The sequence below is a fragment of the Manacus candei genome, unplaced genomic scaffold (genome assembly GCF_025592945.1).
Source record: "Manacus candei isolate 608988 ecotype Guabito, Panama unplaced genomic scaffold, ASM2559294v1 h1tg000065l, whole genome shotgun sequence".
NCBI lineage: Eukaryota > Metazoa > Chordata > Aves > Passeriformes > Pipridae > Manacus > Manacus candei.
The window spans coordinates 1,530,006-1,554,184 of record NW_026138113.1 but is presented as its reverse complement, the minus strand read 5'-3'; the positions used below and the strand labels follow the sequence as shown (position 1 = coordinate 1,554,184).

Here is a 24,179-nt window from a genome sequence, read left to right as displayed (position 1 = left end):
GCCCCAGCGCGCCGTTCCGGGCGGCCCCGCGGCCATGGCCGCGCCGGGGGGCGGCGAGGGGCCCGCGCCGGGCCGGGGGGGCCGCGGGCTGCAGGGAGCCATGAGGATGGCCAGCGGAGCCCTGGGCATGGACAGCGCCGGGCGGACACGGGTGAGCGCGGGGACGGGTGGGGAGGCACCTCCGGGCTCGGCTGCACCCTCGGGGCTGCGCCCGCAGGATCCTCCCGCACCTCCGGGGGTCATCCCTGGCCTCAGCCCCCACCTCTCCGGGCTCACCCGCACCCTGCGGCTCCTCCTGCACCCCCGGGTTCCCCACGCATCCCTGGAGCTGCATCCCCGGTCTCCCCCCACATCCCCGGTCTCGCACCGCATTCCCGGGGTTCGCCCCGGTGCTCGACCCGCATGCCCGGTGTGTCCCCGCATCCGCGGGATCCTCCCGCATCCGCGGGATCCTCCCGCATCCTCGGGCTCCCCCAGCCTCCCGTTTGGCCGCCCCGGCCCTGGGGTTCCCCGGAGGCCATGGAGTGCCCCGAGCTCCCCCCACCCCCGGACAGGCTGCGGGGTCTGGAGATCCCTGGGCTGCCCCCCGCCCCTCCCGGAGCCCCGACATCCCCAGGGAGGGCCCGATCCGGGTGGTGAGAGTCTCACGGGTGCCCCCCCGGACACCTCCCTGCTGCCAGCAGGGCCGGGGGTCCCAGGGGAGTCCCAGGGTGGTCCCGGGGGTTCCAGCTGAGCCCTCACTTTGTAGGAGGCCTACATGGAGTACCTGAAGAGCATCACCCTCATCATGCAGGCCCTGCAGGAAGAGGCGGTGGGGACAGGTAGGGCAGGACCCCCAACCCCCCAACCCTCTCCCAAACCAAGGGGGGTCAGTGGGTGGGACCCTGACACTCCCCTCCCCACAGAGAGCAGTGAGGGTGTCACACCCGACACCCCGAAGTTGCTGAAGCTGGCAGAGCAGTGCCTGGAGAGGGTCAAATCCATTGCAGCAGTGCTGGGTGAGTGATGTGATGGGGGGTCCCATTCTGGGGAGCTGGGTCTCCCTCAGGACAGGGGCACAGCTGACCTGTCCTGTCCCCCTCCCCAGGGAAAGCCCAGGTGAAACCGGCTGTGCAGGAGAGGGGAGGGGGCCCTGCCCCCCTGCCCAGGCACCGCCGGGTCTGCTCAGACGAGGGGGGGAAGCTCTCGCCCTTCCTGCCCCCAGAGATCTTCCAGAAGCTGCAGATTGCGGAGGCACAGAGTGCTCGGAAGTACGGGGGATGGAACAGGGGATGGGACAGGGAGGGCGGTTTGGCCTGAGACATGGGGTGGGACATGAGGGGCTCAGACACGGGGGAGTGGGACAGGGAGTGTTGGGACACAGGGTGGGACCTGGGGGCTTGGACACAGAGGGATGGGACACAGGCAGTTGGCGTGGGCTGGGACACAAGGACTGGTGACTGCCCTACACATGCCTAGGGGGTCGTGGGGTGGGCTGGGACCCTGATGTGTCCCATGCCCTGTGGTGGGTGCTGAGGCCATTCCCACAGGGAGCTGACCCCGCTGGAAGAGGCGTCTCTGCAGAACCAGAAGCTGAAGGCGGCCTATGAGGCACGGGTGGCACGGCTGAACCCCAGCCAGGCCCTGCAGAAAACATCCCTGGCAAGTAGGGGGCTGAGGAGGGGCTGGGAGAAGATAGAGCTGGACAGAGCTGGCAGGGAGAGTGTCCCTGCAGTGCGCCTGGTGGACCCCCTGCTCCCCACTGTGGGATGTGGGGGGGTGTGTGTTCCCAACACTCCCCTGCTCCACAGACACTGTCCCTGCAGCGGCAGATGATGGAGAACCTGGTGATTGCCAAGGCCCGGGAGGAGACTGTATCCTTCCCATGGGGATTGCTCTGAGGGCCGGCTCTGGCAGAGCCTCTGCCCTGTCCTTGGTGTCACCAATCCCTCACAGGCCTTTGGGGTCCTGGCTTGGGGGATGGAGGGGGATGGAGGAGGGTGAAGGGCTGATCCAGCCCCAGGTTGTCGGTGTGGGGGCTCCAGACCCTTAACTGAGCTGTGGCCCAGCTGCAGCGCAAGATGGAGGAGCGGCGGCTGCGGCTGCAGGAGGCAGCAAACCGGTGAGTGGGGATGTCACCGCGGGGACCCCAGGGCCAGGGACATCCTGGCAGTGCCCTCACCAGCCCGGGGTGTCCCAGGAGGTTCTCCAGCAATGTGGCCCTCACCCCTGAGGAGCAGGAGCAGCGAGAGCTCTACGCTGCCATCCTCGAATACGAGCAGGACCATGTGAGTGTGTGCTGGGGGCTGCTGAAAGGGAGCAGGGGCCTGTACTAGGGGGCAGGGGGCCATGCCATGGGGCAGGAGACCTTGCCATTCCCGTAACCAGCCATGGACGCTCCCCAGGACTGGCCCAGGCAGTGGAAGGCCCAGCTGAAGCGGAGCCCGGCAGATCTCTCCGTGGTGTCAGGGCTCTTCTCCTGCCTCCTCAGGTATTGCTGGGGTGGGTAGGGCCCTGCCCAGAGTGGGGGGGCCATGGCCATGTGCCAGTGCCCCCCACCCACTGTGCCCCTCTGCCTGCAGCTCCCCCGAGCACCCGATCTCGCAGCTCCTGCGGCGGCTGCAGTGCACGGTGTACGCCCGCCTGTACCCTGCTGTCAGCCAGGGCCCCACTGACGCCTCCCCCGCCTCCCCCTCGGGCCTCTCCTTCCTGTCACTGGATGTGGGGGGCGCGGGGGGCTCCTCCCTGCCTGCTGAGCCGGGGGGTCGCCGGCTCCGCGCCTCTCGCAGCCTGCACTGCATGTTCTCAGTGCCTGAGCACGGCCCGGCTGCGCTGCGGCACAGCCAGTCCAGCACCCCCCTCGCTGACGCTGGCACCCTGGGGCCCGCAGGGGCCCCCCAGGCCCCCCGGGAGAGCTCCTTTGAGGACCTGGAGCGGTTCCTGGCATCCCCCGAGGGCTGGGCCCCCACGGAGCCCCCGGCTGGCCCTGGGCAGGACACGGCGCTGCCAGAGCTGCTGAAGGGCATTGTGAGAGACATCCACAACGCCATTGGTGAGGGGCAGCCAAAGGAGTGGGGGCAGGATGGGGGCTGTCTGTGGGCTCTCCTGCAACTCGTTTTGACTCGAGGTGCAGGGTGGGCAGGATGGGGGGTACAAGTGTGCTGCGTGACTTGCCCTCCCCAGACAGGCTGCTGGCCCTGACCCTGCTGGCCTTCGAGGGGCTCGGTACCACCGCCAGCAAGGACCAGTGCCTGGCCTGCCTGGAGGAGGCCTTCTTTCCCCCGCTCTGGGCCCCGCTCCTGGCCCTCTACAGGTACCATGACCCACCCTGGGGATGCCAGGCCCGGTCACCCCCTCCTGGCAGCCCCTCCCTTACTGTGTGCCCCCAGGGCCGTGCACCGGCCCCGTGAGGCAGCCCTGGCACTCAGCATGGAGCGGCACCGGCATGCCAGCCCCGCCGACATGGGGCTGGCCTCCCGCCTCTTCCCCACGGCCCCCGGCCGCCCCCCCTACGCCTCCGCAGTGCAGGACCTGCGGCTCATCCCGCTGGAGACCTGTCCCCGCAGGAAGCTGGAGTGCATCGGTGAGTGGGAGGGGAAAAGGGGCGGGGGGAACAGGGGTTGGCAGGTGACCCTGAGCACCCACCCTGTGCCACAGTGCGAGCCCTGCGTGGCATCTGCGAGTGTGCTGAGGAGTACTGCGGTGCCCGGGACACCCGGACCCCTGCCTCGGCCGCCATGTGAGTGCAAGGGGCACAGGGGGCAGGGCAGGCTCATGGCCAGGCAGAGCTGGGGGAGGGAGAGGGGCAGGTGTGGGGCTGGGAGTTTCTGTGGCTGGTGTTGGGGCCCCAGTCCCCATTGCCACCATGGCTGATGATCCCTGTTGTCCCAGTGGGGCAGACGACCTGCTGCCCATCCTGTCCTACGTGGTGCTGCAGACAGGGCTGCCCCAGTTGCTCTCCGAGTGTGCTGCCCTGGAGGAATTCATCCACGAGGGGTACGTGCTGGGGATGCTGGGCCATGCAAGCACCCCTGGGCTGGGGACACTGTCACTCCTCCCAGGACAGGGCTGCCAGGGTGGGAGGTGTGGGGAGGGAACATTGGTGGGAGCAGCAGCTCTTGTGAGCACAGGGCTGCGGGGTGGTGGCCATGGTAGTGTGGTGGCTGTGATGATGTCCTGGCCACAGCAGTGCCCCAGCCATGATGGCACAGTGGCTGTGATGGTATCCCAGCCATAATGATGTCCCAGCTGTGGTGGTGTCCTGGCTGTGATGGCATGGTGGCTCTAGCAGTGTGCTGACCACAGCAGAGTCCTGGCCACAACATTGTGATAGCAGTGTCAGTGTCCTGGCCATGGCTGTGTCCCAGCCATGAAGGCATGGTGGTGCTGACATTGCAATGGCCATGATGGTGGTGTGGTGGCTGTGATGGTGTCTCAGCCATGGCAGTGTCCCAGCTATGATGGCACGGTGTTGGGTGCAGCGGCCATGGCAGTGTCCGGGTGGTGCCAGTGTCCTGGTGGTGTCAGGTACCTGGTGTCCCCTTGGTGACAGTGTGGCGGGTGTGGTTGCAGGTACCTGATCGGGGAGGAGGGGTACTGCCTGACGTCCCTGCAGAGCGCTTTGTCCTACGTGGAGTCCCTGCAGTGAGGAGGGGGCAGCGGGGGACCCCCGACACCGCCGGGCAGGTGCTGACCGCCCCCGGGTCCTCCCGGCCGCGGGGGGGCGCTGTCGCGCTGGTCAGCCCCGCCCCGGGGGCGGAGCCACGGGCGACTCGCGCGTTCCGGGCCGGGGAGCGCGGAAGGGGAACGGGAGCGGCCGGGACCGGCAGGTGGGGGGGACCGCGGCCGGGGAAGGACACCGGAGGTGGCTGTGAACTGGGACCTTGGGCTGGCGGGGGGAAACAGGGCCGGGGGGCCCTCTGCGGCCGGAGCTCCGGTGCTGAGGCTTTGGTTGGGGGTCCTCACAGGTTTGGGGGGATGCCAAGCTGGGAGAGTCTCACGGGTCTGAGTGCCGGGGCTTCAGGGTCTGGGGTCACAGAGGTTCTGAGTCTCACAGGCGTGGGGGGCCAGGGTCTGGGGTCTCAGGGGCCCTGGGGTACCAGAGCACGGGGTTTGGGTGCGGGGTGGGGTCTCACGCTGCGGTACCCCCAGGATGTGTGCGGGCTCGGCGATGCGGCAGGAGCACAGGCAGGAGTACGGGCAGGAGTTCCGGCAGGAGTTCCACCAGGAGTACCGGCGGTGCCTGGAACAGGAATTCGGCCCCGCCGGGCCCTGCCCGGACCCCGCGGTGGCGGAGCGGCTGCGGCAGCGGCTGCGGCGGGAGCCGGCGCTGCTCGGGGCCCTGCAAGAGGACGGCCCGGCTCTGCTGGCCCGGGGGCTGCGGGGCCAGCCCGACCCTGAGCTGGCGCTGCGGGGCCTGGCTGGCGCCTTCCGGCTGCTGGAGCTGGCAGCCCTCAACCTCTACCTCTTCCCGTGGCGCCGGGAGTTTGGCACCATCCAGGTGAGCCCCGCGGTGCTGGGGGGATGCTCTGGGGGGATGCTCTCGGGGTCTCCTGACACCTCCAGCCATGCCCCTGCTTTCCCTGCAGACCTTCTCCGGCGCCTTCGTGCACCTGCTGCGCCCGGCGCTTCCCGAGGCCGACCTGCTGCGGAGTCTGGGCCGCCTGGGCTACGAGCAGCAGGACCAGCACCGCTTGGCCGTGGTCCGGCTGCCCCCGGGGCCGGTGTTGATCGCAGCCGCTGCCGGATTCCTGTGCTGCCGGCTGGAGTGCGAGATCCTGGGGGAGCTGGCGCTGCAGCTGCAGCCACGCCAGCCCTGTGCCGAGGAGCTGCTGGAGGCACGGCACCGGGCCAGGGATGGGCAGAGCTGCCTGGAGCTGCTGCGGGACCCGGGGATGCAGTGTGGGGCAGCTGCTGACTGCATAGATCTGTACCGGGACACACTGGACATCCCCGAGGACATGGGGGGCAAGGACACAGCCCCCCCAGGACTGTGGAGGGACCCTCAGGACGTGCCCATGAGGGGCTGGGGACACTGCAATGAGCCGGAGCCTTTGGGCAGTGCTGAGCCAGACACCTCTCACCTCTTCCTGGAGCAGGAGTTTGCAGGGGGCAGCAGAAGCCCCCAAGTGCTGGGGGAACCCCAGGATTGCCCCCAGGATGCCCCGGAGCTGCCTTGCTACCAGCTGCACTCGTGCCTGCGCCGGGGCACGCTGCCCTCGTACTGCTGCAGCACCTGCCGGCAGCTGCACACAGGGGGCTGTGCCACAGGCCGTGCCTGCCGCAGCCGGCACCACGGGCAGGAGCTGCGCGGGGAGCGCCAGCAGCGGCTCTGGCTGCAGCGCACGGAGCTGGACATGCTGCTGGCCGACGGCTCTGGACCCCACTCCTAATACTGCTGGTGGAAGGGCACAGGAGGGGCATGGCCACTGCCTGGCCCCTGCAGCAGGAAGGGAACAGGAACAGCCACGGCTTGGCACAAGGATGCTGGACTCATCAACCCCCCTGAGATGGCAGTGCCTGTACTGGGCTCTAGGAGGAGAGGCCCTGCTCCAGCCCCAGTGCTCCCACTGTAAATGACTCCATGCATCAGTAAAGCAGCTGCCTCAGTGTGGGGGTCTCCTGTCCTGGGGAGGGGTGACCTGGATGCCTGGTCCTAGGGTAGGGACAGGGCCTGTAGTGACAGCCAACAGCAGGGCCCCCTGGGAGCAGCTCCTGCCTCCCCCAGGGGAGCAGGGCCAGGATCCCCTTAAAGAGGGGCACAGCCTAGGGCGTCACAGAGGTGTCCTCATGCCAAGGGTCTCCTTGTCCCCAGAGAGGGATGCGGGGCACACAGGAAGCATAGCAAGGCCGTGGTTTCTCCCAGTGCCTCTGGCACCAAGGCACGAGGCCATTCACTCCTCCTGTTACCGCTGACATGTTTTTATTGACAGCAAAGTCAGGGTTCCCCCCACAGGCAGCACTGGCTGAGCCCCCCATGGGACAGGACTGACCCTGCTAATCACAGAGGGCTCTGGGCCCTGTCTCTCCACTCTCCTTTCTCCGGTGCTGCGCTGCCCCAGCCCCAGACTGGAACCTGCTAGTCCCGTGCAGGGAAATGGATTTGGGAGGTGTGCTGGGAACAGACAGAGCCCACAGTGCCAGGGCTGTTGGGCCAAGGGAGGATGTCCCAGCTGGGACACACTGTGCGTGTCCCCATGGATCAGCTCAGGGCTTGCTCCGCTTGGCCTGGCTCTCTGGCCCCGTGCCCGCTGCCCGCTTGTTGCGGTGATGTGGGAAGGTGGGCATCAGCTCCGGCTCACAGGCTGCAGGGCACAGAGGGGGTCAGCAGGGCCCAGAGCCCCCCAGCCCTGCCCCAGGAGGGGGGTACTTACGCAGGGGCTTCTCCTTGAAGTAGGAGCTCTCCAGGCAGTCCTTGGCCGTGGCCCTGTGGGGACAAGGGGATGTGACAGATACCCCCACCCTAGCCCAGGGGACAGTGTGAGGCAGGTTCCCTGCCCTGCCTGGCTCATACCTCTTCTTGGGATCATACATGAAGAGAAAGTTGAGCAGACGCAGCCCAGCCTCTGACAGCCAGGGGAATCTGTGCTTCAGGTTGTTGTAGGGCTGTTTCCGGAGGGTGTACTGGCTGGCCAAGGGCAGCTTGGAGAAACCCTGGGGGAGTCAAGAGTGTGAGGAGGGGGCAGGGAGCAGGCAGGGATTGGCAGGGAGAGCAGGCAGGACTGGCAGGGAGCTCTCACTGGCCAGATGTTCTCGTTGGGCGTCCCCAGCAGCTGCACGATGAGGTCGATCTGGTGGATCTCGGAGGTGCCTGGCAGCAGTGGTTTGTGTGCCAGCAGCTCGGCCAGGATGCAGCCTACGGCCCTGAGGAGCACAGGAGGAGCTCCCCATTAACCGCCCCCTAGTTTGCAACCCCTCCCCAGCCCCCGCCTGGGCAGCCCCCCTTACCACATGTCGATGCTGGTGGTCTGGGTGGTCATGCCCAGCAGCAGCTCCGGCGCACGGTACCTGCACAGGTGAGGCTCCGTGGCAGAGCCGGCCCCGCTGTGAGCCACCCCTGCCCCGCTGTGGGGACTCACCCCCGGCATGGCCACTCACCACAGTGTCACCACTTTGGGGGTCATGGGCTTGGGGGGCATCCCGTAGGTGCGAGCCAGGCCGAAATCAGCTGCAACAGAGACTCTGGGTCAGGAGGGAGCTGAACTCTGAGCTCCGGCCATGGCATGGAGCAGATGGAGCTGCCAGGACTCACCTATCTTCACACAGCCCTTGTCAGTCATCAGCAGGTTGGAGACCTTCAGGTCCCTGTGAGGCACAGAGTGGCTGCTCAGCACCATCCTCAGCATGGCTCCTCCGCACCCTGGAGCTGAGCCATGATGAGGAGAAGCCAATCCCATCATTCCAGGGCCTCCCTGCCCTGCTGGTGCTCCCACATGGAGCCACTGATGGGCACCAAACCCTCAACCGGAGCTGTTCAGTCCCGGGCTGTGGGAGGTGTCCCCTGACACCCCCTTCCCCCACCAGCTCCATCCTGCTGCTCCCACCTGTGGATGATGTAGTTCTCGTGGAGGTACTGCAGGCCCTTGAGCACCTGCAGGATGATACACTTCACCTACAGACAGAGACAGGAGCTCCAATCTCTGCGGGAGCAGCCCCCTCTGAGAAAACCCCTGGAGGTCAAACCCACTGGGGTGTCCTGCAGTCCCCCCATCCCCATGTCCTCCCAAGGGTTCTGGGGGGGGGGCATTTTCTCCCACCTCCATTTCCCTGCCAGTCTTCTCCACCCCAAAATCCAGGCTGGAAAGTTCTTGGAGGCTTCTGTGAGAGCCCACACTCCCTCAGAATCCCTGGAGTCCCCCAGTACAAGGTCCAGGGAGCCCCCTGTGGTGCTGGGGTGTTTTGGTGGGAGCGACAGCATTCTTTCAGGGATGCTGGACCCAAATCCTGACCCACCTCATACCTGAGCCTCCGAGAAAGGCGTCTGCATGTTCTCCAGGAGGCTAGCCAGGTCCTGCTCACAGTAACCCATCACCAGGAAAATACTGTCAGGGACAAAACATGGTCGGAGCTCTCCCAGAACAGGTCTGTGTGCTGAGGGGGCTCAAGGGCCTGAGAGGGGCTGGAGGGCAGACGGAGGACAAGAGAGGGGACTCTTTCCTCTCACCTCTCCAGGTGGTTCCCCACAACCACCTCCTTCAGCTCCACGATGTTGGGGTGCCGGAGCTGCAGGAGCAGGGTGATCTCCCGCAGGCTGCTGATGGGCATTCCTGCAGGGAGGGACGAACAACTGCTTCAGGACGGCTCGGAGCCAGAGCTGGAGCTGCGGCAGCCCCCGTTCCCTTCCTTCGTTCTGTACCATCTTTCTCGTTGTCCATCCGCACCTTCTTCAGCGCAACCGTCTCGTCCGTCAGTGTGTCCCGGGCGCGGTCTGGGGGCAGCACAGACCACGCACACGTGGTTTGTCCCGACCGCCGCTGAGGAGCAGCCGCAGCCTCGGCCCCCCCAGCCCAACGCGCCCCCGCGGGGGTGGAACTGGGTGGGCTCAAGGACCCTCCCCACCCCAACCGCGCCGCGATTCTGTGAGGGGCAAGGGCTTCTCACTCACACACGATGCCGTACGTGCCCTCTCCGATCCGGTTCAGCTTCTCGAACTCCTTCACGCTGCGGCACCGGCCCAGCTGGAACCAAAGAGCCGCGTCCAGGCGGTGCCGCCCCGGAGGCTCGTCACCGGGACCCCCCACGCGCTCTCTCACACCCCGGGGGACCCGCTGCGCTCACCCGGTCGGCGGCCGGCACCTCGAAGAAGCCATCGCCGCGCAGGCGGCGCAGCCGGAGCGGCTCCAGCTCGGGCTCGGCCGGTGCCGGTCCCGGCTCGGGCGGTCCCGGGTCAGGCGCCACCGCCGTGTCCGCCATGGCGGAGCCCACCCTGCCGCATGCGCCGTGACTCCTGTACGCAGGCCCCCACCTACCCTCGTTGCCCCTGGCAACGGTTGCTCGTGAGGGACCAATAGCGGCCTTGTCCTTACATGGCCCCGCCCCTCTGTAGTCCCGGCAGTGCCGGCCCGTCCCAGCCGGACCCCGCCCCCGATGTGTGATCACGCCCCGAGATATGGTCCCGCCCATGTTTAACCACGCCTATCTGTGCATTGGCCACGCCTCCATACAAGTGGCCCCGCCCCCTCCCGTCTAACCCCCCACGCCCCTGCGGCTTTGTCTCTCTCGCGAGACTCTGCTCGCGCCCCCCGGAAGCGGTGGATGCGGATCCCGGAAGCGGCGGCGGAACCCGGAAGCGGCGGCGGGACAGGATGGACGGTACTGGGGGGCTGGGCCGTACTGGAGGCTCCCGGGGGCGCTGCGACTGGGCCTGAGGGCGGAGCTGAGGGCGGGAGGCAGGAGCTGAGACCGAGGGCCAGGACGCGGTGGTGGGGCTCCCGGTTCCCCGGTACCCCGATCCCCCGATCCCGGCCGTGTCGCTGACGCTGTGCTCTCCTTCCCCTCCAGACACGCTCTTCCAGCTGAAGGTGAGGGCACAGCGGCGGCCCCTCCGCCGCCTCTCCGTCCCGTCTCGCCGGTCCCGAGACGGTCCCGGGACCGGTTCCACCGCTGGTTCGGCCTCGTCGGGGCTCCTCCTGCGGCAGGACCGTCACGGGAGGAGCCTCGACTCGCGGGAGTGTCCGGGGGTGCCACGGGCAGTGGGTCGGGCAGCAGAGGCCGGTGGGAAGTAGCTGGGCTGGGCCGGGTGGGCACTGGGACTGGGACACGGGAGGATGGTTCCTACTCCAGAGGGTGGGTAGGGTGGGATACGGGGATAAATCCTGCCCTAGGAACGGGGTGAGGCCCTGGCTCAGGTTGTCCAGAGAAGCTGTGGCTGCCCCATCCCTGGAAGTGTCCAAGACCAGGTTGGACAGGGCTTGGAGCAACCTGGGCTAGTGGATGATGTCCCCGCCCATGGCAGGGATGGGACTGGATAGTGTTTGAAGTCCCTTCCCACTCGATCCATCCCATGACTCTGCCCCTGCTTTCCCCAGTTCACAGCAAAGCAGCTGGAGAAACTCTCCAAGAAAGCTGAAAAGGACTCCAAGGCTGAGCAAGCCAAGGTCAAAAAGGTGGGTAGGGGTCCATCCTGGTGGAGCTCAGCTCCATGGGGGCAGCTGGAGATCCCCACTCCTGCTCTGGGGGGGGCAGGGAAGGGGCAAGTCCCCTCCCCACCCTCCATTCGTGAATCTGCCAGGGGGACGTGGCACATCCAGCAACACCAGGAGGGGTTTAATTCCTGACCCAGGGCATTCCCAGCTCCTGGGGGAGCTGTTCCCTGCTGGGAACCCCCCACTGTGGTGGTTCGAGGCCATGGGGGGGGGCTCTGAGCAGGGATTCCCTGTGTCCCAGGCCCTGCAGCAGAAGAACGTGGAATGTGCCCGGGTCTATGCCGAGAACGCCATCCGGAAGAAGAATGAGGGGCTCAATTGGCTCCGGATGGCATCCAGGGTGGATGCCGTGGCCTCCAAGGTGCAGACAGCCGTCACCATGAAGGGGGTAAGAGCCTCGGGGGGACCTGTGGATTCAGGATAGAGCTTCCCCTCCCTGGAGTTGCATCCAAACACCTTGGGCTCCCCCGTCCCCCAGAGTGACCCCACCAAGCCCGGTGGGGTCAGTTCATCCTATCTTGGAGGGCCTCACAGCAGGGCTCGGATTTATCCATTGCCCTCAGGGCAGCCCTGAAGAAATCTTCTCTTGCAGGTGACAAAGAACATGGCTCAGGTGACCAAGGCCTTGGACAAAGCCCTGAGCTCCATGGACCTGCAGAAGGTGTCGGCAGTGATGGACAAATTCGAGCAGCAGGTGCAGAACTTGGATGTTCACACGTCGGTGAGTGACGGGGGCCCGAGGGGACAGGGAAGGTGGGATCCTGGTGGGATACCCGCCGGGTCTCAGGGTGGAGGAGCCGTGCAAGATGACAGGGCTGTGTGTGTTCCAGGTCATGGAGGACTCCATGAGCTCTGCCACCACACTGAGCACGCCACAGGAGCAGGTGGACAGTCTGATTGTGCAGATCGCCGAGGAGAATGGGCTGGAGATCATGGACCAGCTGAGCCAGCTGCCAGAGGGGGCCTCGGCCGTGGGGGAGAGCTCTGTGCGCTCCCAGGAGGACCAGCTGTCTCGGAGGTTGGTGCTTTCCTGGCTCCTGGGCACTTCTAGTCCTTCCAGGGAGCCCTCACCAGCATGAAGGGAAAGAGTTGGCCCATCCCAGGGGGCTGAGCCCCCTCCCTCATGCTCGAGAAAGTCCTCAAGGCTGTGGGGCCACTGTGGCCTGGGGAGGGGGTGGGTTTGGGACTGGACAGTGGATAAGAGAGGGCCAAGACTGGTGGGAGAGGGGTAGGATGGGTGGGAGAGGGGTAGGACAGACCTCCCCCCTGCTCCACACTCGCTCTCAGGCAGATGCTCTGCTCAGGGAGCACTTGGCACTGCCCTGCAGACGGCTCTGGAACAGCTGCTCTGCCTGGAGCTGCCCTAGGAGGAGCTGCTGCGCTTCCTTCCCTGCCCCCACACAGCACCACGGGCCCATCTGGGCACAGCCCCGGGGCTGCAGTGTGGGAACAGCGCAGGGAGAGGGACCAGGAGTGGGGACAACCTGGGGACGGGGACCGGGAGAGTCTGGAGGAGGGACCAGGAGGAGAAGAGGAGTAAGGAATCTGCTCTCCACGCTGCCTCTGCTGTGTCCATGATGGACACCCTGAGTTTACCCTCAGCCGCCATAGCTGTGGCTCCAGAGCAGAATTTCTGGGAGGTTCCCAGGCAGATCTGTTCCCTGGACACACTGGTGCTCCCGAGCTGTGGCTCTTCCTGCTGCTCTGACTCCCTTCCCTCTCCTGCTCTCCCTTCCAGGTTGGCTGCCCTGCGGAACTGAGGCTCCGGCAGCCCCTGCCGACGGCGTCGCTGGAACGGCCGGGACCCCCTCCCGCCACCGTCCCCAGCCCCCCCTGCCTCGAGACTGTTCCTCTGGGGGTGACGGCCCTTCCCCGGGCAGGCGCCGATCCCGGCGGGGCTGAGGAACGCTTTGCTGGGGCTGATTTTAGGGGGGTTTAAGTTGGGGGGTGCTGCTGGTGCTTGGCAGTGCCCCATGTCCCGCTGCTGATGGAACACTAAGGGGACTCTCCTGGTCTCGGGGTGCTGCTCCTCAGGTCATGTGATGTTCCCTGTTCTGGGGCTGCTCTGTGGGTTCCCCGGGAGCTATTAGGGAGGAGCAGGGAGATTCCCTGTGGGAAGAGCCCTATGCCCGGCTGTGGGTCTGGGGAGGTCAGTGCCTTGCAGGAAGGGGCGGTGACACCATGGAATCCGTTCCCTCCCAGTCACTGTCCCCATATCCCACCAGGCTGACCCCCCCAGCCCCATACCACGAAGTGCCCTTTGGAGCACCCTTCCTGCCCAGCCCTGTGCGTGTCAATCCACACACTCCCCAGCCACTGCCAGCTGGAAATGATTATCCTGGCCCTGACCTCCAGTTTGGACCAGTGAGGACACATGTCCAGCACTGGGAGCAGATTGCAGCAGCTGTGGTGGCTGCAGACACGTCCTCAAATGTCCCCCCCGCCCAATGGGTGTGACCAGGAATGCTGAACCATCCCAGAGCAGTTCTGCCTTGCTCCCTGTGCCTCATTCCTGGATATCTGCTGTCCCCTCCAGCTGCTGGCACTGGGCTGGGAGTGGGGGCTGCTCCCCGTGTGCCCTCTTGCTGCTCATCCCCCTTCACCTTCCCCTGGGGCTGGAGGTGTTTGTGCCCCTCTCATGTGACCCCTGGTCACAGAGCTGCTGGATTGCTGGAAGCTCTCCAGGAAGGAAGCGCTGTTTCCTTTGGCTCTTGCAGAAGGAACTTTGACCTCTGGGTGGGGAGGGGGCCTCAGGGGCTACAGGGTCACCTCCCCGGCACTCAAAGCACAAACACTTCCAGCTGCTCTGATTATTTTTCCTGAGTTCAATGGCCTTGGCAGCGTGTGGCTGGTGACACGGAGCCTTCCTCTGTGCCAAGGAGGAGGAGGGGGTGGCTTTGGTCTATGCCAGAGCATTTGGATCTTGTGTCACCTCTTGATGGGCTGAGCAGGAAGCAGGGGGACCCCAGAGATTTGTGCCTAGCTCTTGCCCCTCTGCACAGTGTTCCTGTGGGGCTGGGGGCCCTGGACCTGCTCCTTCCCCCTGGGCTCTGTCTCCGTGGTTTCCTTGGTGATTTTTTTTTAAGCTTGTCTCATTTGCCTTCTTTTTCCCCAAACCGTGCCCCTCCCCTCTCGTGGATTTAAATAAACAATCCCTGGACTCCTTCTGTGTGTGTTGGGATGCAGGGGCGGGGCTGTGGTCCTGCCCTGGGACGGGACCTGGTGCCGAGGGGCTGCCCTGGAGCTGAGGAGAGGAAGAAGAAGGGGCTGCTCCTGCCCCCGCAGCCTCTGCCCATCCAGGGGCCGGGAAGTGACTAAGGGTATCAGCTCTGGGAGTGCTGGAGGGGAAGGACCGCCCATTGCACCCCTGCAGGGACCCATCCCCTTCGTGTGGCCAAACCAGGGGTGACTGGAGTGAGCAGGAGCTTGGGGAGGCTGAGGCAGCTCGCTCCCTTCCACAGCGGGGCTGGATCGGCCCAGTTCCCTGTGCCGTTCTCTGGCCGTCGTGGGGACAAGCCGGGCTTTCCAAGGGGATATCCTGGGATTGTCAGCCCACCGAGGGATCCCCAGTGCTCTACACCCCGGTTCTGCCATCGGCACCTGCCCACAGCAGCCTCACAGGCGGGGATGGGGCTGCGGGGCTGGTGGTGCAGCCTTCTGTGCTCCGATCCCTTCCCTGTTCCCGTCCCGTGCTGTACCCATCCCTTCTCCGTGCCTGTCCGTTCCCTGTGCTCATCCCTTCACTGTTCCCGTCCCTTCCGCGTGCTCATCCCTTCTCCGTCCCCATTCTTTTCCGTGTCCCCATTCCCCGCCCCGTGCCGGGCTGGCAGAGGGCTCTGTGCCCCAGCCAAATCCTGAATACCACAGGAAGATGGCTCTCCTTCTCCTGTCTGTTCTTCCGCCTCCGCTCCGAAGACAGGCTGTTCCCGAATGTGAGAGGAAATTGCTAAGGAGATAATTGAGTAGCCAATTAATTAACTAATGATTAATGGAAGCATCCTGCGGAGGCAGCGCTGCCGCCCTGGCCAGGTGTTGCCGGGATGTGTCACTCCCGGTGCACTTATGGCGTCCTGGTGCCCGGGGAGGGCACCCACCGGGACCCTACTCCTCTGCCCAACTGGTGACGTGCCAGAGTGGCCCATGACACGCGAGGGTGCCCCGTGACATGCCAGAGTGGCTCGTCATCCCAACCAGGAGCTTGTGGGCGCTGGGTCCCCGCAGGTCCCACACTGACAGTCGCTGCCGGCACTGCTCGAGCCACGGTTTTATTTTGCGGATGGTTCCGGCAGGAAGGGCTGCAGGATTGTGCCCAACCCGGCAGCCCCCGGGCGGGGTGGCAGGGCCACGGTGGCAGTTGGATGCTAAGAGAGCAGGGAGAGGCGCAGGGCCAGCGCCAGCGGCAGTGCCAGGGCTGCGGGCAGGAGCCGGGCTGTGCCGGAGCCATTGGAGTACCCATATCTGGTCCTGCACGTCCCGTCCAGCTCCTCGAAGGCGATGGGTGTCTCGTGGGCAGGTGTGTCCTGCAGGGTCCCCTTCACCTGACGTGGGGATAAGGTGGGCTCCTGCTGTGAGGGGCAGTGCCTGGACCCCACACAGCCCTGCCACCCCGCACATCCCTGTGCCGCCCCATGCCATCCCACACATGTCCATTCATCCCCTGCTCTGCGTGTCCCAGTGCCAAACCATGAACCATATCCCCATAAATTCCTGAATGCCACAAGTTCTGATGTTCCACCTGTCTCTGCTGCCCCAGGTGACCCCATGACCAAAATGTCCCTGTACCCCATGTGTCCCCTATTCCCTATGTCCCTATGCCCCAAGTGTCTCTGTCCCCCATGTCCCGTATTCCATGTGTCCCCATGCCCCAAAAGTGCCCCTGTGCACCAGTGTTCCTTGTTCCGTGTGTCCCCATGCCCTGTACATCCCTGTGCCCAGTGTACCCAGTGCCCCTTGTGTCCCCATGGCCCAAGTATCCCTGTGCTCCCACTGTCCCCTTGCTTGCCCTGTGCATCCCAGTGCTCCCCATGCCCCACTCACCTCCTCCACCTTGCTGAAGACCCGGAGCAGGTTCTCAGACAGGGCCAACTTCACCTCCTGCTCTGTCCAGTTCCTTGCCAGCAGCTCGGCCACCAGTGCAGGATAGGTGGAGACATCCTCCAGGCCAGTGGGGAGCCTGTGCCACCCACAGCTCACAGCTGGGCCACCCCTGCACTCCCCAACTGCCCACACAGGGCACAGGGGAGATTCCCCCCCCCCCCCATCCCACCAGCACAGCCCATCCCGCACCCATCACCCCCTTTACCGTGTGACCCCATCGTAGTCCCCACCAAAGCCAACAGACTGGGCCCCGGCCACCTTCTTCACGTAGTCCATGTGGTCTGAGGGCACAGGGGGGTTGAGGTGAGTGGGACAGGGGCACTGCTGCTGCGCCCCACCCACCCAGACACCACCTCACTTGCAACATCAGCCAGTGTGGCTGTGTTCTTGCAGGTCACGTAGTCATTGTAGAAGTTGACCATCACCAGGCTGCCCGTGGAGGCCTGGAGGAAAGAGTCCTGAGCCCCATGGCCCCCCACAGCCCCCCGTGTCCCCTGGCCTGCCCTGGCCGTGCCCCTGCTCACCACCAGCTGCAGCACATCGTCGGGCACGTTGCGGCGGTGAGCACAGAGGGCGTAGGCAGACGAGTGGCTGAAGATGACGGGGGCTTTGGAGATGTTCAGCACAACCTTCATCGTATCCACCGAGACGTGGGCCAGGTCCACAATCATGCCCAGGCGGTTCATCTCCTCCACCACTGTCTGCAGGGACAGGGACCAGGATGGGAACAGGGATGAGGGTGTGGAGGGAGGCATGGGAGGGTCCCCTGGAGTAACCTGTCCCCAGCCCACAGCTGGAGCTGCTTGAGTGGCTTTTGGCAGATGGGACTGATGAGTGGGTGGGTGGGTGGATGGGTGGATGGGTGGAGGGATGGAGAATGGATGGATTATGGATGGGTAGGACACCGCACCCAGGGCAAATCACCCAGCTGGTGGGTGCCAGTACCATGTCCCCCCTCAGCCACTGCTCCTGGGCACTGCTGCCATTGCTGTTCCTCACCTTCCCAAAGGCTGAGAGGCCATGATGCACTGGCTTTTCCTCCTTGGTGTCCACCAACCAGTTGTCAGCCCTGTGGAGCAGGGAGAGCATCAGGGCAGCCCCCTGACCACACCCCCCATGCCATCCTGGTTCCCTCATGCCCGGGGTCCTACCAGGGAGTGTTGCAGTTGTGGGTGAGGGTCATGTAGCGCACGCCCAGGCGGTAGAAGGTGCGCAGGACGCCCAGGCTGCTGTCGATGGAGTGGCCGCCCTCCACCCCCATGAGACTGGCCACCTTCCCGCTCTGGAATGCATTCCGGATGCCTGTGGAGGGTGGGGGTCATCAGGTGGGGTGGGCACAGCACACCAGCACCTCCAGCCCCCCATGCCCCAGCCCCGTGCCCCCTCACCAGCACTGTCGGTGACGCACTCGAAGGTCTCTGGGTACAGGTCGCACATGCGCTGCACCACATCGATCTGCTCCAGCGTGCGCTTCACCGCGTCCCTGTTCTGCGTCTCACAGGGTACGTACACGGACCAGAACTGCCCAGGTACCCCATCAGCATGGGGACACAAATCCGGGACCGCTGCCACCCACCCTGGTGCCCTTGCCCGCCCCAGTACCCGCCTCAGTCCCGGTGCCTTCCCCAGTGCCCCTGCCCATCCCAGTGTCCTTCCCAGTGCATCCTGCCTGACCTAATGTCCTTCCCAGTGCTCTCACCAGTATCCATGCCCACCCCTGTGACCTTTTCCCACCCTGGTACGCACCCCAGTGTTCTTCCCAGTGCCCTCTATCCACTCTGGTGTCCACCCTGGTACCCATCCCATTGTCCCTGCCCATCTGAGTGCCCTTTGTGGTGCCCCTGCCCACCCCAGGGACCCCTGCCTGCCCTGGTGCCCTCCCCAGTGTCCCTGTCATCCCCATTGCCCCTTATGCTCCCCAGTGCCCTCATTGGTGACCCTGCACACCCTGGTGCCCCCTGCTCTCCCCAGCACCTGCCCCGGTGCCCCCCCCACTGTGCCATCCCACCTGCCCGCCCACGTGTCCGCGGCGCAGTTTGGGGATGTTGGTGTGGGTGTCGTTCAGCAGTGTCAGGTTGGCTGTTGGCACCCTCAGCTGGTTGTTGAACCTCTTGAGGAGCTGCCAGGGCAGGTCGTTGTGCCTGGGCAGGGCAGGGATGGGCATTGAGGGGAAGCCTGGCCCTCTGCCCTCCTGCTGCCCAGCTTCCTGGCTGGCTGCACACACAGTCCCTGCATCTGGCTGTCATTCCATTCATCCATCCATCCACCCATCCTTCCATCCATCCATCCATCTATCCATCTTCCATCCGTTATCCATCCATCCATCATCCTTCCTGCCATCTATCCACTCATCTGACCCCTCTGCCAAAAGCCACCCAAGCAGCTCCAAACAGGAGCCAGCCCATGTGGGGACAGCCCCACATAGGACCTCCTGGAGGACCCCCCTGTGCACCCCTCCAAGCCTCCATCCCCATCCCCCACAAGCCCTTGCACCCAGGGAGCCAGCACAGCATCCCTCAGGCAGGACATTACCACCACCATCTCCTCTGTGGGATGTCACCACTGCAGGGACATCCTGCCACCCTTATCCTGCACCCAGCAGTGCCACTGGGGAAGTGCTGGGGGGGGGGGCAAGGCCCACAGACTGGCTCCCACTTCTCCCCCCTGCATCACAGTCCCACACCCCTGGCTCCCCCTGCCCTGCTCCCTCTTCCAGTGACTGCTGTGGCACAGCACTGGTGCCACAGGGGGTTCCTGTGGGGGATTGGAACCTCCTGAGAACAGACTGGGGACATCCCTTAAGACATAACTCCACAGGACTGACTCACTTGCCCCAAGCAGGGACTTCCCGCGGGGAAGCCTGACTCCAACTTCCTGGCACCCTGCCCACTCCTGCTGGGCTGCACTGCCCTGGGGATCCCCTCAGCTGCACAGATGGTCCCATGGAATCCCCTGGGAAAGCTGTCCCCTCTCTCTGCACAGCCCTGGGGTGCTCGGCACGAGGATCCCTTGGAAAAGCTGCCCTGCCTGGCCCCAGGATGCTGAGCATGGAAATTCCCTGGGAAAGCTGTCCCCTGTCCCTGCACACCCCAGGGTGCCCAGCACAGGGATCCCCTGGGAAAATTGTTCCCTGTCTCTGCACAGGCCCGAGGTGCCCAGCACAGGAATCCCCCATCGGCCTGTCCCAGTAGGGTTTCCCAGCTGGGTTTTTCCCAGAGTGCTGGAGCAGCCGGGCACCCTGAGGCCCAGACGACCTTTGCTCACCCGTCGATGACTGGCGTGGTGGTCATGATGCGCTCAGCCTCCTCCCGGTACTGCTGCCCAGCACAGGGCAGTGCCAGCGCCAGTGCCAGTGCCAGCACCCACACACTCCTGTCTGGCATCTTCTCCTGCTGGATGCTGCTGAGGAAAAGGGATGACCTGCCACCACCGTGTGAGCACATGCACCAGGATGGCTGCCCCGCTCCTGCCGTCCCCTCCCGCCGTCAATGAATAACCAGGAGCACGGCGTCGCCCCTCCCTGGGTGCCCTGTGCCCGCCTGGCAGTGCCAGGGCTCCATGGCCACAGCCTCCCTCAGCCCAGTCCCGGTGGCTGTGCCGTGCCGGGGCCTCTCTGCTGAGCGGCGGTGACGCTCCCAGCCCCTCTAATAAAGCCCAGATTTTTTGTGGTTGGGAAAGTGCCAGGCCCATCCCCGCCTTTGCCTCCCCAGCACTGGCATCCATGGGCACCCCAAGCCTAGCACTGGCACCCCAGGCACCCCCGGAACCCCTGTCCCCACTCACCCTGGCCCTGGGACGCTCAGGCAGCTGCTGTCTGCGACGGCTCTGAATTATGTTTTCCAGCTTGCGTGCGGCGGCAGGGCTGGGATGGGCTCCAGCCACCCCAGAGCCACCCCCCACCACGGCGCCGGAGCCGCCACATGCCGGGGGCAGCAGTCGGGGTGGCACAGCCATGGTGTGGAGCTGCTGATGGTCCTTCACGCGTGCTGGGATCCCCCACCCTGAAGCATCCTGAGGGGAAACTGAGGCACCGTTGTCTGTGGGGGCTGAGCATCCCAGCTGGTTCTGGCACGGGGGCTGTGGTGTCCTTCCCAGCAAGGCCTTGGTGGGGCTGCTGGGAATGGCAAGGAGCCACATGGAGGTGGTCGGTCCAGCTGGCCACCTTATCTTGGTGTGGGCTGGGATGGGAATCCCTTCCTGCTGCGTGGTGCCAGCTGTGGGAAGCCCAGGGTGGGGCACGGTGCAGGACTGGCACCTCTCAGGGTCACCGTGGGCTGCTGTGGCCAGCAATGCTTCCCGGTGCCCTTGTCGAGGTGACCCGGCTCCCCCGACTCTCCTGGACGCGATTGTGGGTCTGGGCATGCAGGAACCCATCCTATCCCACCCCCCCCCCGCATTCTACCCAATCCCATCCCACCCCATCCCGGGTGTCTCCAGCCCCTGCCAGCAGCGCTCTCCCGTCGATGGCCCCAGTGCGGCCGGATTCTCGGCTTCCCGGCAGGAATGTGCCGGGGGAGTCCAGCCCCCCGCCCGCCGGGGCCGCTTCCTCTTTCGGCGCTATTTAAGCGGCGCCCGGCGCGTCCCACCCGGGCGGGCCATGGATCGCATGGAAGTGACCGAGACCTTCGCAGGCATCGCCCTGCCCGGCCACCTCCACACCCAGGAGTCCCTCGGCTTCGCCGCTGCCTTCGCCTTCCGCCCCACCGATGTGCTCATCGCCACCTACCCCAAATCGGGTGAGGGGCGGGGGGACACGGGGACAGCGCTGGGGACCTCCGGCTGGAGGGTGGGCGCGGGTCGCTACGGCGGGGCTGGGAGGGGGCTGGGCTCGGGAACACCTGGACCACTGGCACAGCGTGGGGACCCCTGGCCAGCGGCTCCCACCCCCCGAATACCCTGTGCTGCTGCCCCACACTGTTCCAGCCCCAGAGTGGTGTCTCTGTGGGGGTCTAGGGGGGCCACATGGTACTGCCATCCCAGCTGCTGCCCCTGGACGAGCTGAGCTGTGATGGGACAGGATAGGTTGGGATGGAACTGGCCAGGATGGGACAGGACAGGCCAGGCTGAGCTGAGCCATTCCATGCCAAGCCAAGTTGTGCCGATCTGCTCCACAGCATGCTGTGCCATCCAATGGCACGTGCCATTGCAGTGCCATGCTGTGCTGAGCCATGCCATTCCATGCCATGCCATGGTACCATGCCATGCACTGCCCTATGCTGAGGTGGCCCTGCCCTGACTCCCACCTTCACAGGCACCACCTGGATGCAGGAGATCCTGACGCTGATGTTCAGCCTTGGGGACGCCCGCCCAGCCAAGACCATTCCCAACTGGGAGCGGGCTCCCTGGCTGGAGCAGATCTACTGCCGGGAGGCTCTGCGGGACACAGAGACCCCCCGGCTGCTCACCACCCACATGCCCGCCCACGTCCTGGCCCCTGCCCTGCAGCGCAGCAAGGCCAAGGTGAGAGGGAGACAGATGGTCTGGGGGGGATCCCTGACGGCCTGGGGGGGTCCACGCAGGGATATCCTGAACCCATGGGGCTTCCCACAGCTGGGGAAATAGCAGGAGCTTTCTGAGCCAGGTGGAGCAGAATCCTCCCAACCGTGGGGGTGACACTGTGTCTCCCCCAGGTGATCTATGTGGCCAGGAACCCCAAGGATGTCGCTGTCTCCTTCTACCACTTCCACCGCCTAGCCAAGTTCCTGCCTGACCCTGGCTCCTTTGATGCCTTCCTCACGCAGTTTCTCGAGGGCACAGGTAAGGGCTGGGGGTGTCCCTGGCAGGGGGGACTCAGCCTCAGGGCCCCCCATCACTCCCTGCCTTCCCCCCAGTGCACTATGGCTCCTGGTTTGACCACGTCAAGGGCTGGCTGGGCCAGCGGCACCTCCTGGACATCCTCTACGTCACCTACGAGGAGCTGCACCAGGTGAGCCCTGCAGTGTCCCCATCCCTGTCCCTGTCCCCACCGGTGCCCAGCGCTGACCATACCCTTGCCCCAGGACCTGTGTGGCACAGCACAGCGCCTCAGCACCTTCCTGGGGTGCCCGCTGGCCCCGGGAACGCTGGCAGCCCTGGAGCAGCACTGCAGCTTTGCCGCCATGCGGGACAACGCCATGGCCAACTACTCCCTCATCCCCCCCGAGATCATGGACCACAGCCAGGGCCGCTTCATGCGCAAAGGTGAGGGGGTAGGGGCTGGAGGGATACGGGCAGTACGGGGGCAGCATCCCTGACTCCCTCTGCCCTCCATCCGCAGGTGTGGTCGGGGACTGGCGCGACCACTTCTCTCCCCAGCAAAATGCCCTCTTTAACCAGCGCTACCAGGAGGAGATGGGGGATGTGGAGCTGCCTACGCAGTGGCCCATGGCCTGAGGGACCTGGGTGGACACTCACCCCAACCTGCTGAGAATCATTGCAGCAGGAGCACTCTGCATAGGCACCCCTTGGCACCCCACAACACACTCCCAGATGTCACCTGGGGCAAGGGGTTCCCCGGGACTGGGGGACATGGCACTGTGCCACCTCCCTGGGGATGGGGGACTTTTCCAGCTGTGCACTGTGGCTCTCCCTGTGGCCTCACTCCCCCCAGGCAGGGGCACATGGCCGTGACCCCTCTTTCCGCCTATCCTGCCCTGCGGAAATAAATATTTATTGCTGTTCCCAGGCAGGCCGTGTGTTCCCACGGGCGTCAGGCGGGAAGCGGGAAGCCCTGGAGTTATCAGGGACACATCGGGGTGGGGACCCTTCCTTTGGGACCTTATCAGCAGCCAGGAGCAATGGCCAGGCAGCCAGCCCGGGCTGTGGCAGGGTGCCAAGCTCGTGGGGGGTGCTGAGCTCTGTGGGGGGTCATAGCAAGGTGACAGGTTTTGCCAGTGGAGCCCAGGACACAGAGTCAGCTCTTTCAGCAGCACCCAGGGTCCTCCACCCCTGGAGTCTCCCTGCCCCAGGGCAGCCTCTCCCAGTGCCACCTGCACCCCAATGCCCCCACCCTGCTTCAGTGTACCCCTTCCTGGTGCCCTCCGCACTCTGATGTCCCCACCCTGCCCCAGCACAACCCCTCCAGATGCCCCCTGCACCCCAGCATTCCCCCATCCTGCCTCAGTGCATCCCCTCCCAGGGTCCCCTCCACCCCAGTTTCCCTTGCCCCCTAATACACCCCATCCTGCCTCAGTGCATCCCCTCCCCTGGAGCCCCCTGCACCCCACTGCCTCCACCCTGCCCCAGTGCACCCCTTCCTGACCCCTGCACCCCAATGCCCCCCATCCTGCCCCAGGCTCTCCCCAGTGCTTTGGGAGGGGGCCACAGTGTCCTGACTATCCTGTTTGGATGCCCCCCATGCCCATCTCCCCTCCTGGGGTATTTGCATGTGGGAGCTTGTTCCCCCCCCTCCCCCTCCAGCACTCTGGGGTGCCCCAGGCAGGCAGGACATCTCCCAGCCCCTCTCCTGCCACTCCCCAAGGAATTGCCTTGTGGAGTGCAGGCACTGTCAATAATTACCCAGCTTCATTATCCAGCCTCTGCAGGGTGAGCACAGGGCCAGGGTGAGGGGTGTGGGGGCTTGACCCTGGCACCACCAGAGCCCCTGGCCAGGGCTTGGCTGAGAGGGGGGAGGTGGTGAGACTCTCTCTGGGGTCTGCAGCACTGTGGGACAGTGACACTGGTGTCCTGCCACTCCTGCCAGCTCTGCCACTCTTGTCACCCCCACCAGCTCTGCCACCTCTGTCATTCCTGCCACACCTGTATCCCTGCCAGCCCTGCCACCCCTCCACTCCTGTCAGCATTGTCACCCCTGCCACCCCTCTCAGCCCCTCTGCACTGCCAGTGGGTACAGCTTGACACGGTGACTCTGGACACCCCCAGCACCACGGGGTCTCCCCGCACCCACCCTGGGGCACCCATCTGTCCCCATGGACCGGGGTGCCAGGGCAACCCCCTGCCCATACCAGGGCCGGCGAGTGC

At 65.4% G+C, this 24,179-nt stretch overlaps 6 protein-coding genes across 7 annotated transcripts; 4 read left to right on the top strand and 2 right to left on the bottom strand.

Annotated features, from left to right (window-relative positions):
* The first annotated feature begins 13 nt into the window (after window positions 1–13).
* On the top strand, window positions 14–5,270 carry VPS9D1 (VPS9 domain containing 1). Its single transcript, XM_051805941.1, has 16 exons — window positions 14–151; window positions 749–821; window positions 906–998; window positions 1,088–1,250; window positions 1,530–1,641; window positions 1,791–1,853; window positions 2,049–2,101; window positions 2,180–2,267; window positions 2,385–2,470; window positions 2,562–3,031; window positions 3,163–3,292; window positions 3,369–3,562; window positions 3,637–3,718; window positions 3,871–3,975; window positions 4,552–4,665; window positions 5,131–5,270. Exons 1-15 carry the CDS (start codon window positions 35–37, stop codon window positions 4,625–4,627), a joined length of 1,905 nt encoding a protein of 634 aa, XP_051661901.1. The 5' UTR covers window positions 14–34; the 3' UTR covers window positions 4,628–4,665; window positions 5,131–5,270.
* Window positions 5,150–6,371, top strand: SPATA2L (spermatogenesis associated 2 like). Its single transcript, XM_051805524.1, has 2 exons — window positions 5,150–5,479; window positions 5,568–6,371. Exons 1-2 carry the CDS (start codon window positions 5,150–5,152, stop codon window positions 6,369–6,371), a joined length of 1,134 nt encoding a protein of 377 aa, XP_051661484.1.
* A 513-nt stretch (window positions 6,372–6,884) lies between these two features.
* CDK10 (cyclin dependent kinase 10) lies at window positions 6,885–9,977 on the bottom strand. Its single transcript, XM_051805962.1, has 13 exons — window positions 9,757–9,977; window positions 9,584–9,656; window positions 9,335–9,406; window positions 9,143–9,245; window positions 8,939–9,020; window positions 8,523–8,590; window positions 8,231–8,283; window positions 8,077–8,146; window positions 7,927–7,986; window positions 7,719–7,842; window positions 7,493–7,632; window positions 7,353–7,405; window positions 6,885–7,283 (listed from the first exon to the last, which is right to left on the bottom strand). The coding sequence occupies exons 1-13, from the start codon at window positions 9,889–9,891 to the stop codon at window positions 7,186–7,188; spliced, it is 1,131 nt and encodes a 376-aa protein (XP_051661922.1). The 5' UTR covers window positions 9,892–9,977; the 3' UTR covers window positions 6,885–7,185.
* A 177-nt stretch (window positions 9,978–10,154) lies between these two features.
* On the top strand, window positions 10,155–14,288 carry CHMP1A (charged multivesicular body protein 1A). The gene is made up of 7 exons (XM_051805969.1): window positions 10,155–10,290; window positions 10,480–10,499; window positions 11,007–11,084; window positions 11,365–11,511; window positions 11,716–11,844; window positions 11,954–12,141; window positions 12,862–14,288. Exons 1-7 carry the CDS (start codon window positions 10,284–10,286, stop codon window positions 12,881–12,883), a joined length of 591 nt encoding a protein of 196 aa, XP_051661929.1. The 5' UTR covers window positions 10,155–10,283; the 3' UTR covers window positions 12,884–14,288.
* Window positions 14,289–15,150: 862 nt separating this feature from the next.
* Window positions 15,151–19,719, bottom strand: DPEP1 (dipeptidase 1). Its single transcript, XM_051805963.1, has 10 exons — window positions 19,485–19,719; window positions 18,229–18,361; window positions 17,609–17,741; window positions 17,372–17,522; window positions 17,220–17,289; window positions 16,745–16,921; window positions 16,579–16,663; window positions 16,426–16,501; window positions 16,161–16,296; window positions 15,151–15,661 (listed from the first exon to the last, which is right to left on the bottom strand). Exons 1-10 carry the CDS (start codon window positions 19,661–19,663, stop codon window positions 15,485–15,487), a joined length of 1,317 nt encoding a protein of 438 aa, XP_051661923.1. The 5' UTR covers window positions 19,664–19,719; the 3' UTR covers window positions 15,151–15,484.
* Window positions 19,720–20,795: 1,076 nt separating this feature from the next.
* LOC127479256 (sulfotransferase 2B1-like) lies at window positions 20,796–22,881 on the top strand. 2 transcript variants are annotated; one of them, XM_051805965.1, is made up of 6 exons: window positions 20,796–20,956; window positions 21,472–21,680; window positions 21,851–21,977; window positions 22,084–22,146; window positions 22,220–22,400; window positions 22,477–22,881. In XM_051805965.1, exons 1-6 carry the CDS (start codon window positions 20,818–20,820, stop codon window positions 22,529–22,531), a joined length of 774 nt encoding a protein of 257 aa, XP_051661925.1. In that variant the 5' UTR covers window positions 20,796–20,817; the 3' UTR covers window positions 22,532–22,881. The 2 variants fall into 2 exon arrangements, with proteins under 2 accessions (XP_051661925.1, XP_051661924.1); XM_051805964.1 differs by having other exon boundaries at window positions 22,052–22,146.
* Window positions 22,882–24,179: the final 1,298 nt, after the last annotated feature.